Source organism: Poeciliopsis prolifica, unplaced genomic scaffold (assembly GCF_027474105.1).
Source record: "Poeciliopsis prolifica strain line A6 unplaced genomic scaffold, Auburn_PproV2 SCAFFOLD008, whole genome shotgun sequence".
Lineage (NCBI taxonomy): Eukaryota > Metazoa > Chordata > Actinopteri > Cyprinodontiformes > Poeciliidae > Poeciliopsis > Poeciliopsis prolifica.
The window spans coordinates 16,447,741-16,469,947 of NW_026562383.1; the positions used below are offsets into that span (position 1 = coordinate 16,447,741).

The 22,207-nt window shown below is 35.1% G+C and overlaps 1 protein-coding gene across 6 annotated transcripts in view; it reads right to left on the reverse strand.

Moving 5' to 3' along the window:
* pde1cb (phosphodiesterase 1C, calmodulin-dependent b) overlaps window positions 1–22,207 on the reverse strand; it is a 78,917-nt gene that overhangs the window by 18,748 nt on the left and 37,962 nt on the right. For 4 of the 6 annotated variants that reach the window (XM_055033082.1, XM_055033081.1, XM_055033085.1 and 1 more), the window contains 5 exons: window positions 6,088–6,201; window positions 4,424–4,606; window positions 2,801–2,867; window positions 1,856–1,972; window positions 1,235–1,375 (listed from right to left, as the gene is read on the reverse strand). In XM_055033082.1, coding sequence (XP_054889057.1) covers window positions 1,235–1,375; window positions 1,856–1,972; window positions 2,801–2,867; window positions 4,424–4,606; window positions 6,088–6,201 — 622 coding nt within the window. Of the gene's footprint in view, window positions 1–1,234; window positions 1,376–1,855; window positions 1,973–2,800; window positions 2,868–4,423; window positions 4,607–5,182; window positions 5,299–6,087; window positions 6,202–22,207 lie in introns of those variants that run through there. The other 2 variants (XM_055033086.1, XM_055033083.1) reach the window with 2 other exon arrangements.

Genomic DNA, 22,207 nt, shown 5'->3' on the forward strand with positions numbered 1-22,207 from the left:
AAAATAACTCTAAACCACCTTATTCTGGTATCTATTAGAGTCATAAAAAGACATTACTCTGGGTGAGTGCACATTGAGGCATGTATGGTGTATTACATCCTATCACAAACATTTTCACTTTATATCAAATTTTCTTACGTCTTAAAATTTGAGAAATAAACAAAACTGCAAAATTGTTAAATTAAAAATGGTAAAGGGGTGAATAGACCAGCAACCACCTGACATTTAGTGTGTGCATGTGTTTATTTACATTTTGAAGGATTAGTTGGATCCAATGAGTGTATGAAATATAAAAGACACAATGGTGATTGGGCAATTCCTCTGAGATGAGCATTCATGATTGCACTCACGCACCCAGTGAGGGGATTTAGCTCAGGGAGCCAGGTCGATATTGGTGATTAATCAACAGTGGGTGGTGAGGTCATTAAAGTCAGGGTGGGGACAAAATGGTCAATCCACTGCTCTGTAACTCTTCATAAACCAGTTTTATGAATGACCAGCTGATTGCTGATTTAAATGAGTCTGGAGGGTTTTTTAAAAATGATAAACGCTGCTCTCCTGCTCTCCCATGAGTCTGTGGTCGGGGAATGAATGTGACTTTACTCCACAAGGCAGAGCCCAGAGAAACACACCGTGATGGCAGCTGTCACAGCCACCTTATTAAGGTGACTAAGTAAAAACAGTGGGAGTGGGGGTGGCATTCTCTTTGGAAAGTCATAGACTTTGAAGTCACGGTTGTGTTTTTCATTTTGAAATAAATGTTGTGTCACATGTGCCCTCAAGTTACTTCTCTGAGAAGCTGAAGAATGTAGGTCAGAACATGTTACCAAAAAAAAATAAAATAAAAATAAACTATCAAAAACATGTGAAAATGTAGTCATCTTAAAACAAGGTAGTTTTCTTTTTTTTCTTGAAGTGACCATACATTTTCAGAATAAATAATAAACTACAATTTTATGGAGAAAAAAAAAGACCACAACATACTCTCATCTATCTACGAAATTTTTATCTGCTTAGACACTGAATGTCAGGAAAAGCTGCAATTAGGCTGGCATACGTCAGCTGACAGAGATGTTCTGAATACCAATGGGATAAAATCCCTTTCATTTTACAGACTTAGCTTCAGTCCAATGCTTTTTCCCTGTTGGAACTCAAGCTCAACGCTCAACTTGTTTCTGTAGATGCTCAGAGCTTAGACAAATTATGTAATCTAAGCCACATGTTTTGTACTCACCACCATGCCAGTCTTGAGAAGCAGGTAGTGTACAGTCTGGGTTACATCAGCAGCATGGATCAGGTTGTGGTAGGGATTTTTATGTTTGCTATATCCCACTTCCAGGGCTTCCACGAATGACACCACCGCAGAGATCGGAATCTGAAAGGAACAAAATTGAAAGAGTCTGTGAGTTACTAACACTAACCACAAATTCTAAAGCTAACTTGTGACTTAATGGGTGCAGCATCGGAAACTGTTGCCATAAAATCATCCATCAGAATCACTTGGGTGACAGCATCTTATGATTACATATTCATATCTGCTTTACAGCCTGTGTCATTTACTGCCAGATGCTATCAGTACCAGTGGATTGTCATAAGCTATTAGACGCTGTGGAAAATGAGCTGCACAACTCTTAAAAGCAGATGAAGTGTGTCTAAACCCTACTATAAAATTATCATTGCTGGAATAAAACAACATAAACTTGGTCTTAAGGGACTGAAATTGTGTGCCTGCTTCATCAATTTGGAAATGTAGAAGGTTTTTGTCAGGCTTGAAGAGGGCTTCTTTAACCTTGTTTTAATGGCATGAAAACATAAATGACCCGTGATGCAGAAGGTTACATCTTTGAAAGTTCACCTTGAAGCGGCTTATGAGATCATATCTTGTGAGCAACTCATAGAATATAAATTTAAGAGCGTGATCCCCGCTGGCCTCATTTAGGGCAAACACATCAAACGACCATTTGTCAACATTCTGTGAGGGAGAGAAAAAAAAATAAAGAAAGAATTAAACTTTAATTCTCAAGCAATAAGCAGTAATTCATAAAAATATTATTACTTTATGGGACAGGCCAAAAAAAGCATAATTGTAAAGTGAAGTGGAAAGGATACCTCTTTTATCTTACCTCATAAAAAAATACATACAAACGCCTATGTTTTTTAAATAATTAAAAACATGGCACACAATGATCCTCCCAACTACTTCATGTCTTCTTCATGGTTTGCACCTGGTACCAAAACATTTTATCCAAAAACAACAATATTTTTGAAATTGGTGTGTTTCCACTAGGCAAACTTATTTTTAGATTGTGCAATTATCCGGCTAATAGAAACACAGCTATTGAACCTAAAAATAAAAGCAGAACTGCCATGGAATTTGGATAAGAGCTTATCTATGGGTTAGAAATGCCAGCATATTCACTATGAGTGTAAAAAACTGCTGTTCACATGTGCTTTCCATCCAATCACACTGAGCTTGGAGTATGCAGTGTAAGAACAATTGGTTCACTTTCTCTACGCTGGTAGACATCACCCAGAATACCATGAGAGCTGAATGCATATCGAACTGTGCACAATATATAATGTAAAAACCATGCACCCTTTTAATCCATTTCATACTAAGCTACCAACTAAGAAGCATTCAAACATGTAGTGGTATGGATGCTTTTGAAATTCATTAGAAATAGACTTACCTAAAAGTGAAGATAAACAAAAGAAATTATTCAAATAGTTTACATTGCCTGAGCTGTATTTCTTTTTTTTTTTTTTTTTTTTGCTTTTGTGTGTATGCATATTTTAATACCTTAAGAACAGATATGACAGATGCAGGGTAGCTGAGTCCCACCATATTGGAGGTGCGTCGGTACATCCTGTTTGGATGAGATAAAGACATCAAATACAGAGCCTTGCTGAGAGTAATATCTTAACAAAACACAGTGCCCCTAAACCACAGCTTGGGATGTTCCCACACCATGACTAAACCATCAACTAATTGCAACTCAGACCAAAAGAGTGATACAAGAAACTGTAGTTTGCAAATGATTGAATATTGCTGCAGGTTTTTCCAGATGAAAAAAAAAAAAAGGAGGTTGGAGTATTGTTTACAATGATCAAAAATGACAAAATAAGATGTGTAGTTTTCCATTAAATCAGTAATGACATTCAGTAAAAAGCTGACTAGAAAAAAAATTGACTTACTGGACTCAGTCCAATGAGTCAAACTTTGGTCTATTACTATAAAACATTATTCAGTTCCATCAAACCAATACAATGGACATAATATCTTTATCTTAAAAAGTTAAATCTCATTAAAATGTAATTAAATACCAACAACTTAGATTTCAACACATAGTTTCCCCTTGTTACACTTATGCTCCCTTTTCCCACTGTTATCTTATAGAAACAGTGGAGTGGCTTCTGAGAAAGTAAATGAAGAATGATTATACAGCTTGCATGGTTTTGCACGTTACTGTGTGATGAAGCTCCACCTTGGAAAGAGAACTGGCTGACTTGCTGTGATTCGCCAGGTTTGTCAAGGTTTTAATAGTGCACCAATGCCAATAGTAAATATTCTCTTTGGTACATGTGGTAAATTGGTTTCATTCAGCATCTTCTCACACTTACAATGGGATATTCTGCTGTGTATCTGTGTGTCTCACCTTGTCCAGACTGTTTCCATTAAACTTAAAACATAAGTAAAAAAGCATCTTTTCAGCTCTGTTTCATCCATACTCGGAATGTTATTTCAGTTTAAACTTACCGATATTTAGGCTGAATTTTTAAATTGAATTCTAGCGAAGATGCAAATGAGTCAACTCCGGAGAAAATTGTATCAGTTTAAAAAATATATCCCTTGTAACATACCTCAATCCTTTTCAATATCTTGTGTTGTTCTGGTTATTTATGCTGTCCTTTTTTATTAGTTTGACCAGTGACCTTTTTATTTTTTGCAGCTATTCTGCCTGCCTGACATTTGGATTCTGCTCAATTGTTATATATGAGGTGACATAAGTTTAAAAAAAGAAATGCAGGTGTAATAAAGGTATTTTTTTCTAAACAACATGGCTCATATCTCAGAACGTCAGACAAATTTTAAATCGTAGCATGTAAATTCATAATAAAATTAACATACAGAGCAGACTGATTGATTAGCATAAAGCCAATAAAGCTTTACTACTCAAAATCAAATAGTAAATTTCACCTACAGTTACAAAGTGCATGAATTATGTCCTTACTCATGTTTTATGCAGAGCCAAATTAAATATGTTGATAGAATTTCTTTACCTCCCTCCAGGCAGCTTTTGTCTGGCCTCACAAGTGATAGATTTGCAGCTCCAAGTGACTGCCCATGTAAATTATTTATGATCTGCAATTGCATGGTCATTTGAGGCTGTGAAAATGCTTTATTACATCATGCAAACTTTACCTCTCGACAAAAATTCCAGCCTGCACGGCATGGACGATGCTCCGGAAACGGGGCTTTTCTTCATTCCGCCGGAGCATTAGGCCCATCTGCCTGGTGAAGGTGGAGGCCAGCCAGTCTCGCACCTCCGAAGGCACAGACTCTGATTGGATGTCACTGAGCTCATCTTCTGTGTCCACCAATCGCCTGGATTAAGAGATGGAAGTATGAGACAGAAAGGATTTCTACAAGAAAAAAAAGATCAGCAATATGAAGATGAAAGGTAAGAGATTCACTGTGGATAAAATAGAAGCTCTAGACCTGTCAATCAAATACATGACCTGTTATGTCATATATTTGATAAATCCAAAACATCACAGAAACCCCATAAGGCTTCATACAAATCCTATTGGGTGACATAATTCTCCATAGCTTTACTAACGTGTCCAGGATCAAAAGCAAAGCCTGTTTACGTTCAGAAAAAGCGTTTTCACATCCCTTTGATAACGATGGTACTACATGAATCCTGCACTTCATCCTTTCTCCTGGACTGGAGTCAGCCTATCGCTGACCCTAATCTGTTTGAATCTAGATGATGAGAGGTTTACATAATTCCCAAAGCCTGGTCAAAGCTCATATTTTTAACTGTCACTCAACTATTGACATTTATAGACCAAGTTTATTTTTCAACTTCAGTTATATCTAAAAAAGATATATAAACATGCAGCAAAATTCTCTTTGCTGTCAATCATTTAAATGTGAGGTCTTGTTAAAAGTACATACCAGCTGCCCACGTTAGCCATGCAGACATTCGGTGATGCAAGAATTAAAAAAACAAAAAAACAAAAAGTAACCAAAAAAACTTTAACAACATAAGAGCAGCTATGAGAGACAGACACACAGATGCTCACAGCTCCACAATAACCAAATACTACTGAATGCTATGCATGGTAAACAACAAAGTGTTAGTTTCCACTTAGTTTGACTTATTTTATTGTAGTAATAATAAAATAGAACAGGAATGTGAAGAAAAGAAGAAAAAATGAAATACATAAATAAATTATAGATTTAAAAAAAATTATGAGAAAAAGAAATAAAGAAACTCTAACCACAGTGAAAAACAAAATATTTCTAGTCAGTTTTTAATTGGTGTATTTAGTTTTGCAGGGTTTGGTAATGAGAAGTGCATTTCAATCTGGAGAGACTCAGACGCAGAAAGAAAGCGATTAGAAAAATATATTGACATGCATTAATTAAGTCTTTGGCGCTCGGGCCCCGGCTAAGGACATGGAGCTGTGATTGCAATAAGCTCAGATGAGCATTCCCGATGCTGATAGGAATGTCATCCACCGGGACCCGATACTGGTGGTGGAGGTCAGTGAATGAAGTATGCCTGGAGAGCTAGGACAGTGGAGGTGGAGAAGGGGTGGAGGTGGGTTGAGCGCAGCAGCAAAACGGAAGACGCCTTGGATGGACGTCCTTATCAAATGGTCGGTGATTGGCTGTGACATGGCTTGGTCCAGCGATGATAGGTCGTCGTTGATCAGCGGGATGCGCCGATTGGATGATGCAGGTGGGGCTAAAGAGTCTTCCAGTTTGAATTCACGCCTAGGCTTCATTTCTGTTGTTATCAAAGAATTAAGCACACCTAAACTCAGTCCCTTCTACAATATTAATGATTTTCTTACCTTGTCTCCTCAATGTAAACCGATTCGAGCACCGATGCTGCATACTCCAGGTTTTTCTTGAGGTCAGCCAGGGAAGCTTCTCCTCTCTCCAGTTGCTTCACCAGACATCGTAATCTAAAACAGAGATCCAGTAGTCACTGAATAAATGGGATTATGCTTCTATTTTACTGACATGATAAATTAATTGTAAATGATATTGAATTAATCTTGTTTGGGGTTTCTGCACCAAGAAATTCTTTGCCTTGTCAAAATACAGCTTTCTTCTGTTGAAAAAAGTGAACAAACCCAATAAAATTAATATAAGATGAAACAATATGGAAACTCACCTCACTGTAACCAAACCTGCCTAATTGTGAATATCTCATTCTCTTTTAAAAGGAATGGCTCTACCATCTGTCTGGAATACCTCATTTTGTTTCTTCTATGATGGCTGCTACTTCAGGTGGTTTTACTCTGTATGAAATAAAGTTTTGAAGCAATGTGTATATTATAGTCGTCATGTCAAACAAAACATAATATCATCAAAATATCCATCAGAGAGTGACACATTCCTATATAAGTCCAAACACTGAAGCACCATGTGCTCCTGTGAAATAGCTTCTGACACCGTGACAAGCTCTATTTGTAAAAATACCTGCAAAACTAGGTCAGTGTCACTGATTTTACCCGCATCTGCTTTGCATCCAAATTAGCATATTTAAAGGGTAGAACTCGTTATCTGAAAATCCATTTTTTTATGAAACATAGCTTTAATATTCAAGCTAAAAAACATTCAGTGTTAACGTTCAGTTAAATTTCAGTTAAATTTCAGTTAAACTGCAGGATATTTTCTGATCATTTCCTTGTGAAAATTGATTCAGTACAAGAGAGTTTGAAGAGTGTAACCATATTTTTACACAATTGTTACAATCAAAGCCTTAAATGTATTTTTTCCATCTGTATTGGAATGTTGTGTTACAGACCACACTATACATACCACATACATAACATATAACGTGTGTGTGTATTGTTCTGTAGGTATATATATATATATATATATATATATATATATATGTGTGTGTGTGTGTGTGTGTGTGTGGGTGTACGCACCCACACACATACACACACATTTTTACAGTAAAAAAGTGTGGTGTAAAAAAAAGCGCTGCATTGATATTTATCCATTTCAGCTTTGCCCAGCTGCTATTATATGTGTCATTTAATTAATTGTTGTTTTTAGTTCTATTCACAATTAAATTTTTATGCAACACAAAAGCATTATGTCAACAGCCATGTTTGTTTTTTTTATTAGTGAAAAATGCCATATAAATAAAATATGTAAAAGAGCAAAATCATATAGAAATCACTGAAACTATCAAATATAATGTTGTCTGTGCAATAGTAATATGTCTGACGTAATAAACTTTGTTCTTATATTCAATGCCAAAATAGAGTTAAAAGTGGTTGCTTTGATTAGCACACTGTCACCTCTTGCTGTAGGCCACCTATTGTACTGCAGGTAGTGAATGAATGCCCAGAGAGGTTACTGTTGATGATTAATTATTAAAAGGAGCTGCGGGTGATTTCCGATGCATTCATTGATCACTTACATTCCCTCGAAGCACCTGCCACTCTCACTACCAACCAAGAAAATAACAACAACTTGAGTAGTAGGAGGTCTTAAATCCTTATCTGAGTGGAAATAGCATCTCTGCTTATCTAGGATATTCTAAGTAAAGAAAACATAACATGTATTGAACATCACAAGAACTATTTACTATTTAAATGTTGAAAAACAGAGAATGCTGTCATCAAATTACCATTGAAACAAAAGACTGATGACTGAATTATATTATCTTTAAATTGCAGAAAGACCAAAATATATCTAAATATGTTAATTTGCTCATAAACAGCAGCTATATGCATAGACTGCTTTAACTTATCATTGGCAAGTGAATACAAAACTGTAACACTACTATTGTTGTGCTTATTAGAGATGGCTATTACTAATGATGGCTATTAAGAACAGATGTGTTTTAGCAATGTTCACTCCTTGTGTAGAAAAACAGAGAAAATGCAACATTAAATCTTCTTGAACAAATTGCAAAATGAATAATTTGTTGTGTGACTTGTCAATTTGTTTTGACTTTCTATCTTGAGAGAGTGGTTATTTGAAAGGTAATATTGAAAAAAATAAATTGTCTCTCACAACAGCCTGGACAGGACGTCCAACCAATTATTTGTTCAAGGGAATTATTATTCAGTAGACTTTAGGCATCCAGAGAAGCTTTCCCGTGAGAGATTGCTTTTTGTGAGAGAACAAAACAGAAAAAGAAATGTTTTGCACTGTAGATGGAAGGCCAAACAGTGATGTTTGACAGAATAATTAAAAAAGTAAACTTGGTAAAGGAAGTACTCTGTTAAAACATGATTAAAATGAGAGGCAGCAGTGAGAAGCTTAGCTCCAGGATTGTCAACAAATGACAATGCCAACAAATCAAAAACGGCCCATTTCACCTGCTGGCTTTGCCAGTGGAGGCAATGGACTGTGCTAATACTACGGGTCAGGACTAAAGTAACTCCTGGGCACAAAGCCATTTGAAATATTCAGTGCCTGAAAAGAAAATAGGATTGGCGAGCAGGAATTCAGCTTTTCTTTGGCGAACCACTTGAACTGAATTAGATTTTTTTCAATTAAATCCACCAAACAGCTCAGTGTCTGACCGCCACGTGTTTTTTTCACTTTATTTAAAGCTTTTACATAAAGTATAGGTTTAAATATGAAGATCATTCTTCAGGGTCAGATGTAACCTTACATGCAGAGTATTTTTACCAATTCTAGTAACTTTTATGATATACCAATCATTATTAATGAATTTGTATATAATTAATAATGCAATTTATTTCAGAAATTAAATTCAAAGAAGGGAAACTTGGTACTTTGTGGATTAATGGTTATTTTGGAACTTTGATTTCCCTTTTAGAAAACACTATTCAAAAATAAAACATGTAGGTTTTTTCTTTTCTTTTTTAAGAAACCGAGAATCAATGAGGAATTATGTTGTTACACTATGAGATGAATTTGATGAGATTTTCATTGGTTCCCTTTTCTATATTAAGGTTTGTATGTAAAATTATGAATTATTCTTCAACAGTTTCCAAATCCTGTGACAAAGAGTAAAAATCAATGCTTAATTGATACTGTGCTCATTTTGTATTAAAAATGCTTTTGTTATGTTTCAAATTTCTGAGAAACTCAATTTTGACTTTTCATTGGCTATAAACCACAAAAATTAAAAATAAGAGAATTCCAACCACTTTCAACTTGTTGACAATATTCTATTTGACAATTTAGTTGTATTTGAGTATTTGTGCATGTCAACCATGAGCTAAGCACAATTGTTGTCACTTCATATGCAGGAGTGATACTTAATAGTCAAACAGTGGAGGCAGAATTATCTGAGCAAATACTTGTGAAGACAAAAAGAACATACAATTTATGCATTGGCTTTTTGATGGAAATTGATACTGTTTTTACTACTGTCCTGAGAATATTGCTTATACATATAGATGTGAACTAGTTGACAGAAGTGAGTAATAAAATGAGAATATTGGATTTAGTTGTTAATGTATGGGACTTTCAACACACATGTCAAAAGGGGTTTCAATGGACAAAACTGAATTCATGTTTTGACAGTGTTCAATCATACTTTGCTTCACTGTGTCAGCAGCTTAGTGTGACATAGACTTAGACTCGTACTTTATTGATCCCTTGGGAAGACTCCCTCAGGAAATTGAAGATAATATAAGTTAACATAATGGATATGAAACATTTTAAGCACAGCTTTTGCAGTCATAGTTAAAAAATAAATACATGAAAAAGTCTTTTGATTCTTACAAATTAAGTTGGAGAAACATTTCCACTAATTACATCCTCTTTAATACCTGATATCTGGGGTTCTCTCACCTCTCAGATTAAGACCAGGTATTTTATTTATTTATTTTTGTTGCCGAATGCAGCAGTTGCATCATTGTGTAGCCTTGAATCCGTAGCAATCTTTCTGATGTTTTAAAGTATTAAACTTAAAAATAATTGTTTACAGATATGTTTTAAACCTCTTTATTAAAAATACCACATAAATTCTGTCTTGAAAAATACTTTACTTATAGCCAGGGAGATGGTACATAATATCTGAAAATCTTCCTCAATGAAATATGTCAAACATTCTCTAAGGAGATAAAATTAAGTTAAATCTAAAATATTTTTGTCTCATTTTCTGTGACTTTATGTAGCATTTGATAAGTTCTCAGCAGGTACAACACATTATCAGTCAGATGGCTGGAAGAAGGCGAGTACACCATTTTCTTGCATACAAGAAAGAAGAGATGTATAGGTTTGTAAAATTAAAGGTTTGTGGAACATAAAGAGCTGCACCCAACTTACAAGAACTCTGAGACAAACAGCAAATAAAATCCAACGAGTGGGAATTATTCAGAGTCTGAAGTGAATAAACAAAAAGCAAATACCATTAATATCAGGAAGGAGATGACCACTGAAAAGAACCAAAGAACTTTGAGAGGAGTGATTGCTTCAACTGAAACAGGTGAGTCCAAACATCTGTCATTGACGACTATGATTGAACACCAAAGTAAACAGACAGACAAAAATTCACTGAAAAATGAAATAGCAAAAACTTCAACAACCTTCAACTCATGATAAATGTTTTCAAATTATAGTTTGCATTTCTGCAGATTCACTCTGATACTAATTAAACAAACCATATTACCTTTTTAGATGCTCCCCTATAATGCAAAATGAACTTTTTGCACAATTTTATAATGCCATTTGGGTCTCAACTGCTTCTAAGAACCATCCAACTGCTTAAAATCTCACCCATCCGTTTTCTGGCTGCGTGATTGACACAATCACAATCGGCGGGCGGTGCCCTGTTACCTAGCAAGCCCAGCCAAACCCATCCCTTCACCTGACAACTCAAGCAAAGCTTAAGCTAGCTTTGGTCAGCTTGTTTAAAGCAGAAGTAGGTACTTTTATAGAAAAGAAATATGCAAAGTCATGTCTCAAATTTTCTTGTCAAATATGTTCACTTTGAGTTTTTGCCCAGGTTGCGCAGAGCAAATAAAGAACATTAGACCCCAGCTGTCAGCCTGAAGACAGGATTTGTGTTCCTTTGAAAAGATAAAGAAAGAAGAGATTAAAGTTGGAATTCAAATCAAGAGTGTTTTTTGCTCACTACACACAGCTTCCAGTCATTTCCCCAAGCTAATCTTGTCACAGAAGTATGGAAAAGAGAAAAACGATTGCAGTTCGCTGCTGCTTGGATATGGAGGATCTCGACAACGCTCAAATTTTTGTCAACCAGATGAGAGCATGAAATGAAATGAAGGCATAATAAAGGGTGGAAAGCAGCACCAGTTTTTTTTCTTCATTCAAGAATTACTTTGTCCCTTATTGGTTGCTGTGCCATTTTGACTTAGGTGAAAAAAAATAGCTAATTTCTGCTTTGAGAAACTGTAGCAACAGGCACAGCCTGCTTTCTATTCAGAACAAAGGACTGGAGAATAAATGAGACTGGATTGAGCAATGGGGGAATGAGAGCAGAGCCAGGATGCAAAAATTGCTAACCGCCTGTGTTCCAATGACATTCTAGCCTCCATGGTGAGTAATCAATGGCCTTGGGTCAATGTAATCACCCAGGGAGATTTGGGTGCTTTCAGGAAACACACACACAGGTTTTGGGCTGATAAGCAGAATAAGGCCTATTAAAACATGACGACTCAAGTTAAGCTAAGACAGCCGCCACGTATTCAGGAGAATCTATTGTCATTTGTGACCGCAGCAGAGAAAAGGGTTATCAGTAAAAAAAAATAAAAAATCAAAATCAGGTTGCATATACAGCTTTACGAGGCAAACAGAGGTAAAAGAGAAATTACAGACATTGTGAATAACAGAACTGGTGTCAAGCAAATGAGAAAAGCTGGTGTAGCCTGCAGCATTTTCTCAGAATTAAATAGAAGACAGTTTTTCATTTGTTCTGTTCATTAGGTCATTGATGTTCTTTGACAACACCCAAGCCTAGTAATGAAGTAATTATCAGTTATTGATAAAGAAATTACTATGATTAATTATATTATTTGGATATTTTGATTTTAAGTAAATTAGCTGGCAAAATTAAATTTTCTTCAAGAAGATAATTAAATTGCCCATTACTTTCACAAGGTAAAACTTAAATTTTTAGGATTGCACTTTCTCCAAAACTGCTTTATGTAGCAGCTTTGGAGAATGCTGCTACATATTAGACAAGACTGACTAACATGTCAGTATATATTAATATAAATATTCTAAATTGAAATCCATATCACACAGCAGGTTGAGCAGAACGAAAAACATGAGAACAGTGAGGCTTTTGTACAAACAAGAAGTCTGAATTTAGCATAAGTTGCAAGAGTGTCAGTTTCAGATGTATGTTTTGTTGCAAAAGTTTTTTTTTTTTTTTCCATTTAGGGAAGTAACGTAAAGGTGGGTAGAGTAGCCAGAAATTGTATTCTAGTATACCAAGCTTTACTTTGAAATATTATAACTCAAGTAAAAGTAAAAAAGCACCGCTTCAAAAAAACTTACTCAAGTAGGCTAATTGTAAAGGAGTAAATGTAAGTAGGAACTACCCACGTCTGGTTATAAATAATTTCATGATTGACAGAGTAACCAGCGAGCAGTTCTGATCTTTTAAAATTCCTTCTCCTTTTGTGTGCTGATAGAAAACATTGGCTAAATGTGTAAACACTATTTGCTTTATCCACAGTGAGTGTCGGTGGTTATTTTGTCAAGAGTGAAAACGATCACAGCAGGTATGTTAAGCATGCTTTAATTCTACTAAAACCTTTTAATAAACTTACAAGTGTTGCCACAGTGCACGACAGCACTCCCCAAGCAATTTTGGTAACTCCTTCAAAAAATTTTCTAATATCATTCTAAACAAAGCCTTTCCTGTGGGAGTTTGCAAATGACAGATGTGACAAGAATGGCGTGGGACAGAAGAAACCTTAAAAAAGATCAGTAGCTGGCTGAATGCAGCCCACTCATGTCAAAGTCTGCCAATCAAATCTGCAAGATGAAGTAAAATATTCTCTGTTATACCATAAGCAATGAAAATAAAGTGAGCGCATTTGTGTGTGTAAAAGAAAGAGGCAGTTCTTTGGGTAAAATATATATTTCAAAAGGAGTATCATAGGATGGGTATTTTTTAAATGAAACAAAAAAATACTATGTTTACATGCCATGTCTTTAAAACAGTACTGTAGGTGCAAAGAGAGATTACATGTGTTTTCTAAATACCTTAATATATTCACTAGTACTGATGCAGTTTTTGTCACAAAGAACCAAACAAAAGTCACTTTTTTTATTATAAATTTGATTTACAACAAAAACATAACAAGAAAGAAAGATAGCTTCACATTTCTCCAGGACCATTTTGTCTTTTTTGTTGGTAAAATAATTTGCAAAACAAAAATAAAATGTAACAAGTCGATAGAACAGGAGATTTTGAAAGGCATGTTTGAAGATATAAGAAGAACCAAGAGAGTTGGCAGAGCAAAAATACTGAATTATTAATTCAACACAGAATGTTGAACATTGTGGGATCTCTGTGACAAAGTAAATGCAATTGTGCTAAGTATCTATACTCGTGGAGATAGAGCTTTAAGAAAATGGGTTTCAGTCATTTCAGGCAGGCACAAAATGAATTAGCATAAGGCAAAGTGATGAAGCATTAAGTAGAGACACACAGAGGGTCCTTGATTTACCAACAGCCTAGTCATCATAATAAATGCTGAGTTTTCATATGCCACATCAAGTTTTATTGTCATTCTTATCTCTTTATACATTCCCAGTGCAGCCTATAAATCCTGAAGTCATGCACGAGCTGAGACATGCAGATATGATTTAGATTGTTCTCGTAATAAAGTCTGGACTGGGGAAGAACTTGTTTGAAACAGAAAGAAAAAAAAAACTAGAAAAACTCTAATGCTCTATTTAAGCAAATCACAAGCAATCAGAGAAGCTTATTATCTAAGGGTCCTTTCAAACCCAAATGCAACAGCACCACAGGGTTAAACTTTTACCAGTTTTGGAGAGGGCTTCATGTGTGCATCAAGAACAAACTACATACCTCATTACATCTGAAGAGGAGGAAGAGTTCCCAAACTGCTTTAAGCATGCACAAATTGTGGCTAATCATTTTCCTGGTGGCAACACGTCTGGGTTGGAGGTATTAGCTTGGTATAATTATGATTATTAATCCATGACATTCACACACCAGTCTCAATCTTGTGAATTTAAATGACCAGCCAAACCCGAAATGGACTGTCAGGGCTACAAGTACCTTGAAAAACAGCATTGTGTCTATGAACATTGTGTCCCACCACTGCTATGTCTGCCACCAAATGAATCTCACTATGCAGCTGAAAAGAAAAACATGTAGTTCTCCAAGACAATGAACCAGCATTTAGTACTTCATTCGTGACTAAAATAATATAAAAGTTGCTAACACAAAAGCTGTTAATATTGAATTTGCAAAGTGCTCTTCACGTGGAAGCATTTAACTGTCAAATGTTCGGAGCATGCAAGTTTGTGTTTGTTTTCAAGAGGCACGAAAGAGCTATTCTAAATCCAAACTACATTTCATTTAATCCCTGTGTGCAATTTGAAAATTCTGTGAAATAACTTGTTCTTCAGGGAAATAAAAACAAACAGCTTACCAAAGTGCTTTCATTCTGCTTGCACGCAGCTTTACATGATTGACAGTAAGTACTATGTCAGAAACAAAATTTGCAAACCTATTTACATGTGCATCAGTCTAATGTCATGTTTGTTTTGATATGTAAGATCTATAGTAATTGTGAGGATGCACACTGACAAAATTTTACTAGTAGAGTGTGTTATATTAATTTGTCCAATGGCCACTTGTTGTGGAATAAAATTTAAATAATTATCAGTAATAATTATTACTACTGATCTGCACACTGAGTTCCATGGAAACTAATGGGCACAATTCATTTCCATGAATGCAACTTCTATAAATAACAACCCCAACATGGAATTTGAAAAAAAAAAAAGCGACAAGGCTAATTTAAATGTCAGTCCATGATTTGCACCATTAATTAGCAAATTATTTATAATAAATGGTAGCCTGGGAGATGAAGTTTAACAAAAGCAAACAAACTTGGGCTAAATGTGTGAGCTTGCAGCAACATAAACATCACAGCGGGTTTGCATAATTAGGAATCTAATGGGCTCAGTTATAACTTTACATCAGTGGCTTATCACCTTGAACATTATGCGTGGGAGTATAAAAAGAAGTCGTTTTTAACAACATATATCAATAATATACAGTACAAACTATGTGTATAGTAGTCATAGTGGAACCTTAATGGTAACTCCTGATGAATCTTGTGGAATATGCCAGACTGCATGATTTCCTGCAGAAGCCGAATTATGTCTGTAAAATCCAACAGAGAATTCAGTCCAATAGTGAATTGGACTGAATCCACTGAATCACTAGTACTTGTCAGTACTAGTGAAAGTACTGACTCCTTCACCAGTCAGACTCTAAGTAGGGAAATGGATTATGAGCAAATGGACATAGCTGTTGAAGAGCTCGTGGTTGGCCAAAAATGGACAACAATAAGACATCTGTTGCAGTAGCAGCAACACTGCATGGTTTTCCCGGAAGATTTTATCACATTACAAGAAGATCCTTTCAGTGCTTCATGGTGAGTGGGAGTGGCTGTCAATAAGACATGCACCAGTGTTTTATGCGTCACCCTGGAACAACCTACAAGTGTTGTCTTTTTGATATTTTTTTTCTCAGTAGCCTGGTCACTGGATTGGATTGGCGACTAAGGTCTTTGAACTCAATTTGTCATGTACAGTACAATTGGCAAGAAGAAACAAGCTCCCTAAAACACCTCTAGACTTTTGATATGTGTTATTGGATTGAATGACCAAAGAATTAAAAATGTTCTGCAAGTGGAAAGGGATTTTTTTTTTATGCTCTGAAAATTTTGGTGAAACTTCTCAGTTTTGTAGGTATTTTACCTATTTATTCAGTGTTTCCTTGTTCAAGACAAACTCACTAAATGCCAGTAATTCAATTCAAATAATCTAATAAAATAAAACAAGATTTTCAAAACTCACTTAAATGCCATGTGAGATGAGTCACGCTGTCAGGAGACTAAAAAGACAGTTTATCTGTTTGCAACAAATACACACAATCACACTGCTACATTAAGCATACAGACAACATTAATGAAAAACTAACAGCAGTGATCGTAATCAACAATTAAATTCAAAGATATGTCTTATGACTTAATGTGACTTAATTTTTGGGTAGGAATAAAGTGTGAATGTTTTATTTCTTTTGCAGTTGCTTTTTTAAATTTTATTTTAGCATAATTATTTTACTAATTATACCAAGTTTAGGTACTTCGATTATATTGAACAGAAAACTGTATTTAACAAAACTAATACTACCAGAGATATTGTGAAACATTGAAAATCAAAAATATTACTTATTGATTTGCCTAAAAGGTACTGAATGATTAAAATACCATGGCACCTGACAGGTCAAAAATAGAAAATATTCACGTTTGACTACAATCTACATGATCTGCGACACTTTAAGCATCCTAAAAGCCTAAGAGTATAATAGGATCAGATTAAGACACTGCAACAGTTTTGTTTCACAAAGGTTTAAAATGCTATTTTTAGCCCAGCACTGATTAGCCATCACTACAAAATGCCAATCTACTGATCAGCTAATGCTTTTACATAGGCCTTTAAGTCTAATGGATATATAGTTAATTTTTAAGCTGAGTATTAATGCAGCTTGACTTCTATGGTTATAGAAGTATCACTATGATGTGTGAGAGGCTTATATTAAAAACCTTTAAGAAAACATTTAAGAAAAATAATCAGTGTTAAGATGGAACAAATACCAAACTTCAACTGAAACCAGAGCTTTCTCACTGGACCTTAAATAAAGTGCTTTACAAGGACAGGTCATTTACTATTAGTCCCAGTGACATTCTTTTCTGCTTTTATCACCTGCTGCATGGGCTGCTGAACTGTCTTAGTGCAACTGGAAAACCATACCAAGTATACTGGAGTTGCAGATGGCACACTTATAAAATATTTCCATTAGCTTCTTTGGAATTCAAATGCTCCTCAACATCCTCAGGTACACAGACATTGCTGTGCTTTCCCAACAGCTGAGGAGATGTTATTGGTCCAAGTCAAGTATTTCAAAAATGTTACTCCCAGGTATTTAAATTTAGTAACTCCATCCAGAGTTTGGAGTGGTTTTGTCTGTTTCTTGGTACATGTTTAGTCTCAGGGGGTTCCAGGATGGAAAATGTAGCACAAATGGTGCGACTGACTTTCAGTGTCCTTTAACGGATGACTGGAATGTTTGTCAGCATCTCATAGGGGACCAGGAAGTTTTGAGAAAAGGGGTTGGGAAGGTTTGTGCTAGCACAACAGTTTAAATGGGAATAGTGGACATGGCTTGTGGAACTCTAACTTATGCACACATCCAGTCAAAGTATAAGATCTTTAATTCAGCTTATTGCATATTTCCTTGAGTTCTGAGAGTAATTGAAATATATAACCTATACCACCATATAGTATAGGTTCTCCCATCTATATGGTGGTATAACAATATACCACCACTGGTGGTATAGCAATATACCACTATATAGTGGTATGGTATGGTATAACCATGTAACACATGTGACACATGGTATAACAAAGAAAAGAAAGAAAGTAACAAAGAAAACAAGAATACTTATTTTCTTTGTAACTTTGACAAAGAAAACAATTATTTCAGTCTTTAGAAATTGGCTTAAAACTGTAGCACTGCACTTTTGAACTGACAGTTGTTTTATAGTTGGATGGATATTTATATCACTGACAACCTTGTAAAGATAAGACTTACATTCATTTTGAAACAAAGGGAGAAAATAAATATAAAAAGGTAATGACAACGAAACTACCCTTCCTATTCTCCTCATCACACTCACACACACACTTAGCTACACAAATAGATCAATAAAGCCTGAAAAGTGGTGCTCTGCAGTGAATGAGGCCATCACTGGTCTGTCCTTCAACTAGGAAACAAACAAGGACATCAGAATGCACTTCGCTTGGCAATGTGGCTCTTCACACAATGGACTGGCATGGAAAGGCCTTGTTACTGCATATTTTATTTGAGCTGAACAGCATTTTAAAAATGGGCATTGTAACATTTTACACCAATCGTTGTCACACAGACATATTATCAAAAACATGGAAACCAAAGTGGGATAATTCAACAAGGATGAACTGTAGGATTTTCTGACTATTTAGTACTGAGGTACATACTGGACTTTTTAAAATTTAAAAGTTGATCAAACGCATTATTGGATTAACATTGAAGATGTTTTCTTTTTCCTCTTTCCAATATAAATATTACTTTCCATCATTACTTAAATTTGATTGATTGATTTAAATGTTATGTGTGGTTTATAACATACTACTTTATTTCTAGGACATTTATAATACACCAAAGTCCTGTACAAAAATATATAAAACAAATAATACAATAACTAATACTGAAAATTTTATTATCTCTCCCTACAACTTTGAGTGACAATAGTCAAGTTCTGGGAACGCAAATCAGTATTTTTTGATTACCTTTATGTGTTTTTTTTTCAGTTAACAAGCACATAAAAATGTTTTTGGACTTCTACCAGCTCAGTCTCTCTGACTCAGCAAGCAATTTATTACAAACTGGGAAGAAGCAGTCTGACCTAATGAATCTGTGTTTCTGCTGATGCAGCTGAAAGGTTTGAAGTAGAACTTGGTTTCAACAAAAAGAATCCACACATAAAACTGTCATGAAAGTACTCTCCAGTAAATTAGATATGATTGTGACATGATGGATGTCACAATCATATCTGGTTTTGGACAAAAACAAAACATGAGAAATAAGATGATAAAGTTTAACAATTTATTCTTTTTTTAAATAAAGTGAAATGTTAAGTGGACAACTTTTGCAGTTCTCCACTTATTTCTAGCAGCACTTATTTCCCAAACCTTTAATTATCTTTTTGATACCTTGGAGTGTTAGTGACTCACTATTATTGCAGGTTGCAGGTTAATAAACAGCATATGAGAGGCTTCACATTACACTGCCTTGCTACCAGAAATAATCTACTTTAGGAATCCAAGCACCTGTTGTCTCTGTACAAAGGGCATGGAGTTTGCACTAACAATAAGTAAACAAGATAGAAAGCTTCATACTAACAGATGGTGTACATGCACTGTCTTTTAAGATTCAGTTTGAGTGTCATCTCCTGTGTAAGTGACTAACTTTATTTCAACCGTGTTCAATGATACGAACATCAGAAGCCTATAAAATATTGTTTATCAGATATTAAAAAAGAACTAAAACTTTTTTTATTTCTGTAGTTTATACTTTATAATTCATATTCTATTATTTAACATATTGTGCTTTATTTTGATCAACAAATTTATGTAATACTGAACTTGCATGTATTTTGGTGCGGGTAGGATTTTGTATTAGTCATACTAATTTTATTAAGTATCAATAATTTTGCTTAATTTTACACTGCATCATCCTCGCTGAAAAAAACCCCCAAATACTCATGTGTTACTGTTTGACTGAATGTAAATCTAACCGAAACATAATTGACAGGCTAAGTCTGGCAAACACACTATTAATTTCTTCCACCCATTATCAACAATTAGTACCCATTTGATTAATATCTCCCTTATCACATCATAAATTAATTATTACTAACCCCATTCTCTGAACAGCTGAGTTCAATTACCCTAGTCACACCTTGGCTACATTACTACTATACTTGCAAAATCACAATGTCACTCAAAAGTAATGCGATATGAAGTAGGGCAAACCAAATAAACAAAATAAACAACACATATACAGAAATAAAAAGTTTAGAAAGCATTTGGGGCTCCAAAGAACCACAGTCAGAGGCATTATTAAAACATGGAGGACACAGTGGTAAAACTTACAAGGAGCGACCAAACCACCAAAATTACTTCAAGAGCCTGCAGAAAAATGCCATCTTAAGGTACTTTAGAAGACAAGTTCAATTCATATCCAAATTCCTGTCAAATCAATCTAATAATATCTAATTGCCTACAATGAGTGGTCTCTTGATTACTTGATTACACACTCAGTTACATTATTTTTATTTGAAGGCAATCAACAGCAGTCTACATGCAGAAGCACATGTTCAGTCAGTGGGTTGGGCTGTGGTGGAAATGAAGTGAACGATTGTTAAATGGTTACTGAGTTGTGCTCTGGTAGTCAAGCTTGGCAGGCAAAAGGTAAAGCAGTAGAATTGCTTTACTTTTGTCAAAACTTTAATATGGATATATTTCTGTGGTACATATTACTGACAGTATATTGCCAGTTGGACAAATGAAAACTTTCAATTCTTTTTTTTTTCTTGTCCTATTTAAGTGCTGCTGTAGTTAAAAATTTAATGCTTTTCAATTGTGCTCTTGCTATCGATTCACTTGGTACATATAAAAAAGAAACATCAATAAAAGGCAATTTAAGTGAATATCTGAAGTATTCTGAGTAAGCAATTTGAAAATGACTTCAAATATTTAATAGCTGATATGGTGAATACATAACATAACAACCAATATTTTTCATTATGAGTTTGACATTTGAAAATAACGTCACACAAAACTCAACAAAAGTCAACCTATCCCTTTAAGTCTTCTTGAAACAGCATGTCTCCATCAAACACCATGGTAACCAAAATTAGCATCCCATTTGACTCAATTACGCTTCATTATGTTCAGCAGGAACAAGAAGAGAGAAGAGGATTGTTAAGCTCCTAGGAGACTTCTTCCTCTTTCCTTTTCTTATTTTCGTTTCCCTGAGCTTCACTCATTTATCTGAGATTGCTGAACTGGGAAAGGAGGTCTCAGCAAGACACAGCCATTATAATGAGAGCCTTTGCTAATGAAGCGCATGGTGTGATAAACTTAACAATAAACAGTTTTTCTAGCATCTGCTTACAGCTACCTCATTCTGTGGTGTTACTTTTTAACTGTCTGTATGGACCACTAAAATATTTGCTCCAACAGGAAGGGTAAAATATAGCAAAAATATTTTTAAATAAAAAGTGATTGAATCCAATTTGATTTACACCAATTGTAATACAATGCAAATCAATGTTATTCTTCAACATAATATGATTTAACGTGATTCAATAAATTATGGTCAGAGTCTTATTTCAAGAGTAATCATGCTTTACAACTAAATAGCAACAACTATTAACTTATTCATGCAAAGACTAAAATAACCAAATTGTATTGTTAGAACCACTTTATTAAATTACAAACTTGTCAGCAATTCACTGTTTAACATGCCATAGCATATAAGAAGGTGCTTCTTCAGAAAAACTTGATCAACATGATCTGGCTGAATTCAACTGAGATCCTAAAAGCTCTTTACAGTAACAACTTTCACAAAGCAGTCCACCCACAAAAACAATGCTCTTGCTGAGCTCTCTCTGGCTGTTTATTAATCACAGATCAACCTGGGATATCCTGCACACACGTCAGTTTTTAGAACTCCTCTTGTGACTAAAAACGGCACAGAGATAGACGCAGCACTTATGCAGAAAACTAATGCGGGACATGCTACAGAGTAGTACAAATTAATTGTGTATAGCAACCTGAGTCCATCGATCTGCTCTGTCTCTGTACTTCAGTGCGACCCTTCCAAGGTATGTAAGTAGAAAGACATTTGTGTTGCATGACTTCAGAAAAACCTCCCAGTTGTCAAATGGTTACAAGTCTGGAACAGAAGTGCACTGAGAATGAATAAACAAAACTCACTAAAGTGCAAATACTTCCTCAATATGTGTAAATGTCATTCTGCTGTGGAGTCATTCCAAACACAGAAAAACCCAGTCTAGTTTAATCTATCCAGCTACTGGGGAAAAAAAACAAAATTCATAACTTACATCTCAGCAGCATCGTGCTATTAAAATAGTTGGATCTGGCAACATTGAAACA